The sequence below is a fragment of the Garra rufa genome, unplaced genomic scaffold (assembly GCF_049309525.1).
Source record: "Garra rufa unplaced genomic scaffold, GarRuf1.0 hap1_unplaced_525, whole genome shotgun sequence".
NCBI classification, from domain to species: Eukaryota; Metazoa; Chordata; class Actinopteri; order Cypriniformes; family Cyprinidae; genus Garra; species Garra rufa.
The window spans coordinates 39-13644 of NW_027394792.1; the positions used below are offsets into that span (position 1 = coordinate 39).

At 37.1% G+C, this 13606-nt stretch overlaps 2 protein-coding genes across 2 annotated transcripts; both read right to left on the minus strand.

Moving 5' to 3' along the window:
• Positions 1-279: 279 nt before the first annotated feature.
• Positions 280-4649, minus strand: adh5 (alcohol dehydrogenase 5; the record flags this gene model as incomplete). The annotated part of the gene is made up of 7 exons (XM_073833001.1): positions 4592-4649; positions 3959-4060; positions 3380-3521; positions 3185-3272; positions 1753-1972; positions 679-939; positions 280-419 (listed from the first exon to the last, which is right to left on the minus strand). Coding segments are annotated over exons 1-7 (971 nt in total), but the record flags the coding sequence as incomplete, so codon positions are not given.
• A 1255-nt stretch (positions 4650-5904) lies between these two features.
• Positions 5905-13602, minus strand: gar1 (GAR1 homolog, ribonucleoprotein; the record flags this gene model as incomplete). Its single annotated transcript, XM_073833002.1, has 6 exons — positions 5905-6405; positions 9522-9722; positions 9849-9957; positions 12768-12827; positions 13313-13467; positions 13572-13602. Coding segments are annotated over 6 exons (567 nt in total), but the record flags the coding sequence as incomplete, so codon positions are not given.
• Between the last annotated feature and the right edge of the window lie 4 nt (positions 13603-13606).

Genomic DNA, 13606 nt, shown 5'->3' on the forward strand with positions numbered 1-13606 from the left:
AAATAAATAATTCAAAAGAATTTAATTAAATGAAATTAAAAATTAATTTAATTAAAAAATATTCACATTAAATTACATAAATAAAATTAAAATTAAAAATTAAAATTAAAAAATCTAATTAAATCAAATCAAATTAAAAAAGTTGAACTTAAATTTAATCTAATTTAAAAAAAATAATAATTTAATTAAAAAATAATTAATTTAAAAATAAAATGAAATTAAATTAATTTAAAAATTAAATTAAATTAAATTAAATTAAAATTAAATTAAATTAAATACCCACCACCAAAAGCTGTGCCTTTCCATGTACGCCCTGTGACCAGCTGAAACGGGCGGGTGGAGATTTCTTGCCCTGCTCCTGCCACACCAATAATGACACAGATTCCCCAGCCTTTGTGACAAGCCTCAAGAGCAGCTCTCTGAATTCAAACATGACAACAAGAAACATAACAACAATTATGGTCATCCTGAACCTCAGCTTTATAAAACAATAGGGCAATTATGCACTTCACATTGGTACACATAGTGATAATTATTTTGGCTCTAATTTTGAGTTACCATGGAAGCAAATATTCTGTAGAACAATGACGACTTCGACTAAGCAGTACACAGCTGGGTGGCTGCATTAGCCGGCTTTTGTTCATCCCTAACTAAACGGCTGATGTCTCTGCAGCTCACCATGATGCCAACATTGCCAATGCATTCGAAAGAGTAGTCAACTCCTCCATCTGTCAGCTCCACCAGCACTTCCTGAATGGGCTTGCTGTGGTCCTTGGGGTTCACAAACTCAGTGGCTCCAAACTTCTTGGCAATTTCAAACTTGTCTGGGTTGATGTCAATGCCAATGATCCTGGTGGCGCCGACTGACTTGCAGCCCATAATGACTGCAAGCCCCACTGCTCCCAAACCGAACACAGCACACGAAGAGCCGGCCTCAACCTGCCAGGGTGAATACAAGTTCATTTTGAGGCAGCAGGAAATATTCAAATATATAGAAATACTAATTAAAAGTATACTTCAGCCAAAAATTAAAAACAGCCTATTATTTACTCACCTTCCAGGCATCCTAGGTGTATATGACTTCCTTCTTTAAGACAAATCTGATCTGAATTAAATTATTCTGGCACTTCCAAGCTTTAGAATGGCATGAGTGGGTGTTTCTTGTCATCAGTCCAAAACAATAATGTGAATAAGGTGAATAAAGGCCTCCTTTATCGAACTGATGTGTTTTTTCCATTTTTTTCATATTTAAATTGTAATAATCACTTTAATCAAGCTTTCGCCAACTGATCACATATGGAAGCCCTTCAGGGTGGATGACGTAAGACGTATGCGTTACGCATGTGCCGGTGAGTCTCGCACAAACCAATGTTTGTTTACAGAAGCAAAGGAAGCAAAGTTTCTTTACTTTAGCAAAGGAAAACCAGACTCGTCGAATATGGATATTTTTCTTACAAAAAATGCATCGATTCACTACAGGAGCTCTTTATTCACCCCCCGGAGCCATGTGAGGCACTTTTTATTATGGATGGATGCACTTTCTTGGATTTGTTTTGGACTGATGAAGAGAAACACCTGCCCACGTCATTCTAAACCTTGGAAATGCCAGGATCATTTTTAATATAACTCTGATAGGATTCATCTGAAAGAGGGAAGTCATATACAGCTAGGATGCCTGGGGAGTGAGTAAATAATGGTCTAATTTTCATTTTTGGGTGAACTAACCCTTTACTTTACTCAAACAAAGCAGACCTTAGCAGTATTGATGGCAGCTCCATATCCAGTGGAGATGCCACAGCCCAGCAGACACACTTTGTCCAGGGGGGCATTTTCATCCACTTTGGCCAAAGAGATTTCAGCCACCACTGTGTATTCGGAGAAGGTGCTGGTACCCATGAAGTGGAAAAGCTGCTTTCCTTTACAGGTGAACCTGGAGGTATTATCAGGCATCAGACCCTGACCTTGGGTCACCCTAAAAAAAAATAATTACAACTATATCAACAAACCAATCTATTTTAGTTAGCATGAATAATAAAAAGACTTAAGCTCCAATTCAAAAGTTTGGGGTTGGTCTCATGCTCACGAAGACTGCACTTATTTGATCAAAAATATAGTAAAAACACTTAATTTTTTCTTCTATTTTAATATATTTTAAAATGTAATTTATTCCTGTGATGAAAAGCTGAATTCAGTGTCACAGGATCCTTCAGAAATCATTTTAATATGCTGATTTAGTACTCAAGAAACATTTTTCAATGTTGAAAACAGAAAACAATATTTTGAGGAAAACATTCCAGGATTTTTCTTCATATATTTGACTTCAATGGGGATCAGCGGGTTAAAGATCCAAATTGCAGTTCCAATGCAGCTTTAAAGGGCTCTACACGATCCCAGATGAGGAATAAGGGTCTTATCTAGCAAAAAAAATAAACATTTCTATACTTTTTAACCACAAATGCTCTTGCACTAGCTCTGTGATGTGCGACTTCACGCATTACGTAATCACATTGAAAAGGTCACGCGCAGTTAGTTCTTCGCCTGTGTACTTTGGTTCATAAAGGTAGGGTAGGGTGGAAAAACTCCATCTCATTTTCTCCTCCAACTTCAAAATCGTCCGACATTGTTCAGGGTTCCCACTCGAAGCCAAATGTCCAATGTTTTAAAATTTCATGAAGTTCCAGAAATTCCATGACCCATAGGAACCCTGATTGTTGTTTTACCTTTTTTGTAAAAGGTGTTTGACTTTCTTTGCACGTTCGCTTTGTAAACACTAGGTCAATACTTCCGCCTATGTCAGCCCTAGGTTGAGCTAGTGTAAAACGAGCATTTGTGGTTAGAAAGTATATATTTTATATTTTATTTTTTAGAAAATGACCAATCGTTTCACTAAATAAGACCCTTATTCATCAGCTGGGATTGTGTAGAGCCCTTTGAACCTACAGCTTGGACCTTCAACCCGTTGGTTCCCTTTGAAGTCCACCATATGGAGAAAAATCATAGAAAGTTTTCCTCAAAAACCTTCATTTCTTTTTGACTGAATAAAGAAAGACATGAACATCTTGGATGACATGGGGGAATTATCGAAATTTCTTCCAACAAAATAAAAATATTCCTGACCCTAACTTTTGAACAGTAGTGTATTTTCATAAAGGAAAAGTGCTAATGAAATTACATTCATAATTACCTGATTTTCTGACACAGGTTGGTTTTAGGATTTTTACAAAACTTGCACTCTCCACATTGGGGTACATACAGTGGAATAACCGTATCACCTACAAAAAAATGAGAGCTTTAGGATTTAGCTTTAAGTCCCAAAACTGCTTACATTTTACACATTGAATGTCATTCACGTAAGGGTGCATAGTCGATTTTGACATGCCTGGTTTGAATTTGGTGACCCCTTCACCAACACTCTCAACAGTGCCTGCCCCCTCATGACCCAGGATGACAGGAAACAAGCCCTCGGGGTCACTTCCACTCAGAGTGTAGGCATCAGTGTGACACACACCTGTAGCGTGAATCTAAAACACACAACCACATAAGACTTGTCACGATTACAGATTTTGAACAGCTATTCATTTTTCTCTATAAATGACTTGATTGCTTAATTATTTTAATAAGGAACACAAACACATGCATAATCACGCTCGACACAAGACAGCAGGGTCAAAACTGAACAGAGGTGCACCTGCCCAGTGTAAATCTGTCACAAAACAAGATGCTTTTGACAGGGTGCAGCTGCAAACCAGTTTGCTACAGCTTTAGTAGAGCCGGTGCAATTAGAAAATTAATTCTTGACTGTATCAGATCTCATAATTCTTGGATATGTCAGTTTAAAATCTTAAAAACAGGTTTTATGATGCACCAAAGTATTTTGTGTCATCTACAGTATAATTTATGCACATCAAATAAGCGATTGCTTTTGTCAAGAGGTGCAATGTTCAGATTAATGGTTTACCTTCACTCGAACTTCATGGGCTTTAGGTGGAGCTACTTCCACCTCCTCTATGGAAAGAGGCTTACCAGCCTCCCAGGCCACTGCTGCCTTGCATTTGATCACCTGAGGTTTAATTGAGAAGATATTAGTTTATAAATAGTCCTAATGGAGATGTTTTGGTAACTCAATTCCCTATAAAACAAACAGAGCTGTTTGAAATGCAGTTAGACGCACAAAAACGTGATTTTTAATACAATTTATGTACAGTATAGCAAAATATTCCCAATATATGGCGAACCCCTATTTATATGCTGTAACAACGTTAACTATGCTGAAAGCCCTTTGGATGCAACAATGAAGAGATTAGGCTAACATGCTTCTGATCTTTTATGCATGCATTGTCACATATCTAGATACAGAAAACAAGTCAGAGCAGCACAAAGGTTCTTTGTACACCTAAATCAGCACTCCTGTCATGGACAAGTGGTGCTGCTACATATTTGACACCGTTTTTGATTGAACGTCTTTGACAATCGACGTTTTTCACGAACACTGCAAAACACGTAACATTAAACGCGTCCAAATTCCCTTTCACAAATTCACAAATACTTTACGTAGTTCAAAGGGTTAGGGCAAAATTCGCTGCCAACTTACTTTCCCAGTTGTGTCCATGCTTTTCTTCCACCACGAGAGGAAGGGAAGGAGAGGTGTGGCAAGTTGAAGAACGCTTTCTTTAACCAATGAGAGAGCAGGACGTGGTTACGCTTGAGCAAAGTCCGTTGTTTTTCTCAGCGCAAGCAGCGCTTTTGGATTTTATTGGCCTGTTGCTACACGATTTATCTTTTGAATTGTTAAGTAATGAATCAAAGAGCAGCTTTCCCTAAAACTAGAAATAGCCTGTCAAAGCATTTCTGGTGCCTGTACACTGTAAATATGTAATTAGTTATATGAATTACCATATATTTTACAGAGAAAAATGTACTTCAACAATGACATCAGGCTAAAACCTAATAAAAAAGTATAATTCACCTTATCATTTAATCAGTAAAAGGGGAGACTGCCACCCTTCTTACAAAATATGTGACCCTGGACCACAAAACCAGTCATATGTGTCAAATATTTGAAATTGAATAAATAAGCTTTACACTGATGTATGGTTTGTTAGGATAGGACAATATTCTGCCTAGATACAACTATTTGAAAATCTAAAATCTAAGGGTGCCAAAAGGTCAAAATATTGAGAAAAATCGCCTTTAAAGTTGTTCAAATTAAGTTCTTAGCAATGCATATTACTAATCAAAAATGAAGTTTCAATATATTTACAGTAGGAAATTTACAAAATATCTCCATGGAACATGATCTTTACTTAATATCCTAATGAGTTTTGGCATAAAAGAAAAACAATTTGGATTTATACAATGCATTTTTGGCTATTGCTACACATATACCAGTGCAACTTCAAGATTTTGTGGCCCAGGGTCACATGTGACACAATGGCTGGAAATCATCCACATAAGTTTACAATTTTAGTAGTTCCAAAAAGTTTGTGTATTAGTATCATTTAATAATCAGAATCAATTAGGAACTGTGGGATGTCAGAGATGTCCCATTGTTTTTGTATTAAACTTGGAAATTCTATTCGATTTATCAGCATCTTCCAAAATGTATCATTATGTTAAGCTGTAGTCAGTGACAAAGCATTGTTTTTCCAAAAATAGTTGAGGCAATTTCCCAATGCCATCTGGTTCTACACTGAATATCTGAAAAAAACCCTGACTGAACACTTTGTCCAGCTGTTGATAACACTAGTACACATTCCTTTTTCTAAATAGTTTCAGATAGCTTGGCAGAATCAGGAATCTCCACTTCAACACTTGAGCAATAGCAGATTTTTTTGGAATTTGTGAACAAACATGTTGGTACATCATAGTAAAATGAGTAAAAAAACAAGCTGACCAAGGTAAAAATACAGTAAATATACCATTGATTTTATTTTGTAAGTTTATGGTGTCTTATGGAATTCAAAATGAAACAAATAGCAATTCTGCAAATGCAAAAATCTATTACATTCCATTATACTGAAATGCTTTTTTTGTTGCATTATTATGATCCGTGGAGTTGGCTTTACCATTTAGTAACTTACATAACTTTGATATTGTTCAAGTCTATACTAGCCCAACCATCAGTAGATGCAAACCAACCAGTCCAGGTTGTAGAGACACCCACCCTTTTTGTACACAAGGATGTGGTAACTTAAAACATCAGCCCTATCAGTATACCAAATAAAAAAAATGTACTGGAGACAAATACACATATGGTACAAAACAAAGTAAAAAGTTCAGCTGTACAAGAGAGGCATCAATTAACAGTCTGTTAGGCCCCAAATGCTGCTTCTGGCTTTTCACTGGACATCTCTCCAGGAGAAGAAAAGACATATCCCATACTGTGAGACCTTCATCATCTTCCACCTACAAAGCAAGTTGGAAATGAAGATGTTTTAATTGAAAAAAAAAAAAAAGTACATCAGATATAATTTTCACACTGCTATCCATTGTAAATGCAGCCTTAAGTAGGGCTGCACAATTAATCACACGATGTTGTGAGGCGCGTTTAGTCAATGAAGCCGGTACTTTGATTTACGCCTCTGTGTATTAATTGACCATATGCACGAATTACTTCCTTGTTTAGTCAAGCCAGCTAAGTCATTTCCGGTCAACTGTACTGTGCCGTAATATGAGCGTACTTTGTTCATTTTCTCAACATAATCCATTCACAATCGAAGAAAAGTGTTGTTTATCTAAGAGGACCAAACGTCCATGTATACCATTTCAAGAATGACAAACGCCAGTTTGCCAAAATTCCGAGTAAATCGGCTAAATATGCGCGAGTCATTGCTGTGATTGACAGTAATAACCGGACCAATCTGATAAGCTGATGTCAAAAAAAAGCTTAAATGATTCAGACTAAATTCAGATTAACAAAACTACAGCAGTAACAAGTTTGTGTTGGTTAAATATAGGTTATTTAATAGATTTTACAGTTCAAGATAAAACTTAAAAGATGTAATTATTCAATTTTATAAAATTTTTCAAATTCCTATCGATTCACATTGAGTGCATTATTTAATAATATTATAATATTATTTGGTAATATTATACCATAAATATTTAACTTATTTGTAGTGAACTATATTAGTATTTTAAAAAAAATTCACCCTTATAGGCTGTTTGTGTGTGAGCTTAATGACTTTCTGCACTTGCTATACTATATAAGGGCGGTAAAAGTACTACAATTTATTATACCAGTAATTTTATAATAAATCGAAAAGCAAGACGTCTTGAAAAATATAGGGAGTTGAAAAGGCAGCTGCATAATAAATAATCCTCTGCTGCCATCAATTGGTTATATGGGTAATTCCATATTATTTTAGCCAAAAAATAGACGTTGTTTTCCATGAAAAGTCATTTTTTTTCCGATGCCGTTTTTATGAATGTAAAGTGAGTCCTTGAAGTACATTTTATTTCACAGCTGTAGAGTTAGAAAATAAAGGCTTTAAAATATTGCAAGATTTTAAAAATGTGTAAATGACCAAAGGCAAGTTAGTGATTATCAAGAATACGATTAAGATGTCCTTGAAGAGAAATATCGCTAGCTAGCTAAAGTTAGCGTAAACACGTTATGATAGCTGATAGTTTAGCTGTCAGCATTTAAATGTGCAACTATGCAGATACAGAGAGTACGGGATTGCCAGGCTCCGCCGTATATATATCTATGGGCTCTGCATTTAAATTACATGTTGTTAAATAATATGAAACTGAATGTTCATGCCGCTATCATTGTTTATAATGTTGCAATTATAATTTTTCTCAGTTTCTGATAAGAATGAGGCAGTAGATGAGTCTCAAGAGTGTCCATCTAACATATAGCACATATAAAATGAGCTTCAGCGGAAGTTTACAAGCTGGCTTATCTTTATGCGGAAGTTCTAAAGGACGCTCTGTTGCATAAGGTCAATTGCCGAACGCTGAACGCACGTGATGGAGATTTACTACTAATCAAAGTACCGGCTTCATTGACTAAACGCGCCTCACAACATCGTGCAATTAATCGTGCAGCCCTAGCCTTAAGAGACATCTTTCAAAAACATAAAAAAAAAAATCTTACAGAACATCAATGTACAGTGGGTACGGAAAGTATTCAAACTCACCTTAAATGTTTCACTCTTTGTTATATTGCAGCCATTTGCTGAAATCATTTAAGTTCATTTTTTTCCTCATTAAATGTACACACAGCACCCCATATTGACAGAAAAACACAGAATTGTTGACATTTTTGCAGATTTATTAAAAAAGAAAAACTGAAATATCACATGGTCCTAAGTATTCAGACCCTTTGCTCAGTATTCAGTAGAAGGACACTTTTGATCTAATACAGCCATGAGTCTTTTTGGGAAAGATGCAACAAGTTTTTCACACATGGATTTGGGGATCCTCTGCCATTCCTCCTTGCAGATCCTCTCCAGTTCTGTCAGGTTGGATGGTAAACGTTGATGGACAGCCATTTTTAGGTCTCTACAGAGATGCTCAATTGAGTTTAAGTCAGGGCTCTGACTGGGCCATTCAAGAACAGTCACGGAGTTGTAGTGAAGCCACTCCTTCGTTCTTTTAGCTGTGTGCTTAGGGTCATTGTCTTGTTGGAAGGTAAACCTTCAGCCCAGTCTGAGGTCCTGAGCACTCTGGAGAAGGTTTTTGTCCAGAATATCCCTGTACTTGGCCGCGTTCATCTTTCCCTCGATTGCAACCAGTCGTCCTGTCCCTGCAGCTGAAAAACACCCCCACAGCATGATGCTGCCACCACTATGCTTCACTGTTGGGACTGTATTGGACAGGTAATGAGCAGTGCCTGGTTTTCTCCACACATACCGTTTAGAATTAAGGCCAAAAAGTTCTTCTTCACCATCTTGGAATCCTTCAGGTGTTTTTTTAACAAACTCCATGCAGGCTTTCATGTGTCTTGCACTGAGGAGAGGCTTCCGTCGGGGCGCTCTGCCATAAAGCCCCGACTGGTGGAGGGCTACAGTGATGGTTGACTTTCTACAACTTTCTCCCATCTCCCGACTGCATCTCTGGAGCTCAGCCACAGTGATCTTTGGGTTCTTCTTTACCTCTCTCACCAAGGCTCTTCTCCCTCGATAGCTCAGTTTGGCTGGACGGCCAGCTCTAGGAAGGGTTCTGGTCGTCCCAAACATCTTCCATTTAAGGATTATGGAGGCCACTGTGCTCATAGGAACCTTAAGTTAAGTCGAATTTTTTTTGTAACCTTGGCCAGATCTGTGCCTTGCCACAATTCTGTGTTTTTCTGTCAATATGGGGTGCTGTGTGTACATTAATGAGGAAAAAAAATGAACTTAAATGATTTCAGCAAATGGCTGCAACATAACAAAGAGTGAAACATTTAAGGGGGTCTGAATACTTTCCGTACCCACTGTATATTCAAAATATATCACTGTAAAGGCATTTTAGGATAAATTCTTCCATTAAACAGAATTCATCACTATTTTCTGATGATCAACATAGCAAATTACCTCTGAATCCACGTCCACCGCCTCCACCTCTGCCAAATCCACCACCACCTCCTCGTCCGCCAAATCCTCCTCCACCACCTCCTCGTCCGCCATATCCTCCACCACCTCCTCGTCCACCAAATCCTCCACCACCTCCTCGTCCACCAAATCCTCCTCCACCACCTCGTCCACCAAATCCTCCACGACCGCCACGGAAGCCACCTGCAAATACATCATAAATATTAGGGTTTACACCTTTAAAGGTACATCACAATGTTACAGTTATTTAGATGTTATTACCAGAGTTGTGATCAAGCATATGTATACTGTTTTCTTGTGTGACCTTACCTCCTCTCCCACCTCTTCCTCCTCTACCTCCACCTCGTGGCCCCTTCTCACCTGGAGGCCTAGGGAGGAATCGCTGGAGGGGCAACAGCTTCATGGGGTCAATGTAGAACTGATGCAAGAGGAGAGAAAGAGAAAGCTAATTAAAAATATGCATAATACTGTAAGTCACATACTAGTGTACTGATAAGAGGCAGTCAAAGGAAGCCACTAAAATCTCATAAGAACCCATTTGATATTCTAAAACAATAACCCGACTTCCTGGGGCTATTGTGTTTTCTATTCGGACTACCAAATTGCTTTACCAGCCTGCCCGACGGGCTATCTTAATGGAGAGGGCTCCTGCAGGTCCTTACAAACTCAGTTGTTAGCAAATTTAAGACCATAAAAAGTTTTAAATATTTTAAATAGTATAAGAAAAGTCTTAATTATAATTTTGAGAGGTCTTACAGTTGGAGACAGAAAGACAAGAATCGCGATAGGGCTGGATTAAACTTAAAGGAGAACTCCGGTGTGATATTGACCTAAAGTGTATTGAATCATGATACCGAGTGTGAACGTACCTTGCATATTTCATCTCGGTTTGTGTCCAGCTGTCCGAAATCTGGGGTCAGTTAGCCGATGCTCACAACAGGTTGTCAATGAAAGTCAATCGGGCATCGAAGGAGCCATGTAAATAAATCACTGTTTTACACCATTTACGAGGCACAAAGTAGCTCCACACTTCATCGGTAGACTTCCTAGGGCCCTGACATTTAAAACGAGACATTGAGAACTCAGAAAAAGCACCGGTAGTTTATTTACAAGAAGATTTATACAGACATCTTCCACCAGGAACAGAGCAGTCGCCGCCATCTTAAATGTAGTCACGATAAATCGAGTGTGGAGCACCAATGAATTTATCAGGTTATCAACGTATCAGGTTGTAGTTTCCTTCGTGCTCGACACTCGACTTATCGTGACTACATTTAAGATGGCGGCGACTGCTCTGTTCCTGGTGGAAGATGTCTGTATAAATCTTCTTGTAAATAAACTACCGGTGCTTTTTCTGAGTTCTCAATGTCTCATTTTAAATGTCAGGGCCCTAGGAAGTCTACTGATGAAGTGTGGAGCTACTTTGTGCCTCGTAAATGGCGTAAAACAGTGATTTATTTACATGGCTCCTTCGATGCCCGATTGACTTTCATTGACAAGCTGTTGTGAGCATCGGCTAACTGACCCCAGATTTCGGACAGCTGGACACAAACCGAGATAAAATATGCAAGGTACGTTCACACTCGGTATCATGATTCAATACACTTTAGGTCAATATCACACCGGAGTTCTCCTTTAAAGCAATGATGTCACTGAATAAATATTCGCGCTGCACGTTTCAAAGTCAAAACGCTTTATGCTTTAAATAAATATAATAAATTATATACTTGATTTATCCCTTTTAAAGGATGAAATGCCTGAGTATAAAATTTAGTTTTTGTGAAAACCTGTATCTGAACTTTAAATCATGTAATTTTACTGCTTTACGTTATCGTACATTGTCCAACACCACTCAAACGTTTATTTTACTGGTCCAGCTCTTAAAGGGGGTTATAAAATTGCCTTAAGCTGATTTTTAAAAATTCTGCAGATACATAGTGAAATAATATTCCTTCCTTGATATTTGTGTATTAAATATTTCTGATTGACATTTAGACTTCTATCTGATTTTCTATATTTTTGACTTTTTTTTATTTGGGCTAGTTAAATTCATTTCCGGGCTACCAAAATCTAAAGAGTACCTGCACAAAGGGCTACCAGAGATTTTGAATTTTTGTGAGCCCTGTGATCATTATCTAATATTGGAAATAATGCTGGTAAGTGGTGGGGTGAAAAAGAAAAAAAGCATTAAAAGAAACAAACATGTAATGCTTCATGTTATAACCCAACTACTACTTAAAGGAGAAGTTCACTTCAAGAACAAATATTTACAGATAATGCGCTCTCACCCCTTGTCATCAAAGATGTTCATGTCTTTCTTTCTTCAGTCATAAAGAAATTATGTTTTTGAGGAAAACATCTCAGTTTTTATCCCATATAGTGGACTTCTATGGTGCCCTGGGTTTGGACTTCCAAAAAGCAGTTTAAATGCAGCTTAAAACAATCTCAAATGCGAAGATGGGAAGATAGGTCTTACTAAGTGAAACAAGTTTATTTTTGTTTTGTTTTTTAAATGACAATTTATATACTTTTTAACCTCAAACATTCATCTCGTCTTGTTCTGCCTGAACTCTTTTTTCAGGTTTAAGAGGGTATGTCAAAAAAAAATTTTTTCTTCCTCGACTTCAAAACTCATTTCAAAATCATCCTACATCGCTGCAAAAGTACCAACTCAGTGTTTGCAAAGTGAACATCCAAAAAAGATCTAACACCCTTTACAAAAATAGATAAAACAGCCATGGAGGCCGATTTTGAAGTTGAGAGAGAAAATGAGATGGGCGATTTTCGACATACCCTAACTGTCTTGAACTGGAAAAAACAGAGTTTAGGCAGAGCAAGACAAGATGAGGTTTTGAGGTTAAAAAGCATATAAATTGTAATAAAAAAAAAAAAACGATCATGTTGCTAGATAAGATCCTTCTTCCTCGGCTGGGATAGTTTACAACCGCATTTGGAATCGTTAGAAGCTGCATTTAAACGGCATTTTGGAAGTTCAAACTCGGGGTACCATAAAAGTCCACTATATGGAAACAAATCCTGAAATGTTTTCCTCAAAAAACTATTTCTTTAAGACTGAAGAAAGAAAGACATGAACATCTTGGATGACAAGGGACTGAGTACATTATCTGTAAATTTTTGTTCTGGAAGTGGACTTCTTTAGAAAATTAGCATAAATATAGGTTGTAAACTAAGACTACACATCTAGGAAATCAGAAAGACTAAACTTACCTTCTGTAACTTCTTAAAGGAGGATGCTTTCATATTTTCAGAAAGTTTGACTGAAAAATACTGAGGAATTTGTTAAGGTCTTATCTACTTTTTTAAATGAAATTCAGTTATTTACCACTTCAAATTCTAAAATATGAAATAATAGTTAAAAAAGAAAGTTTATTACTAACTGAAATATTTCAATATTAATGTGTATACAATATTGTTTTTCTAAAAAAACATTAAAGATTTAACAATAAAGATTTAAGACGTACAAAACAACCTGAAAGGGGACATTTGTAGAATTATACTAAAAGGCCTGAACTACTAAAATATAGTATAGTAATAAGTATAATTCAGAAGGAATGTATAAGATTGCGTGCAACAGGTTTTTCAACATGTTGATAATTAAGAGGCGTTTGAAATTTATGTAAACTAAAAAAAAAAAAAAAAACAGTAGGCTTCGCAGGGTTTGAACCCTTCATGTAACGTCAACATTAAGTTTTGAAGTCTTTGTAACATCTGACAGCACTGTCAAGATCCCATGCAATAACATGTAAGGATACAAAATCACGAAGCGGCCCAAAGATCTCGTCCACTTTTCCAATTTGCTCTTTGTTTTCCAGGTATACAGGAGCGTTGAAGTAGGGCACTTTGTTGTCTTCCGCCACACATTTGCAGACAATATCATCCTCACAGGGGTGCACAAACTCTCCCAAAGCTGAGACACAAGAAGCATGAATACCAATTATAACCTGAGTCTTGCAGTGAAACAGCAATCGAATGTAAATACAAATAAAAGCATGAAAGAAAAAGGCACCTTACCGACAACATGCTCAGGTGGGCCATAGTCTTGATAT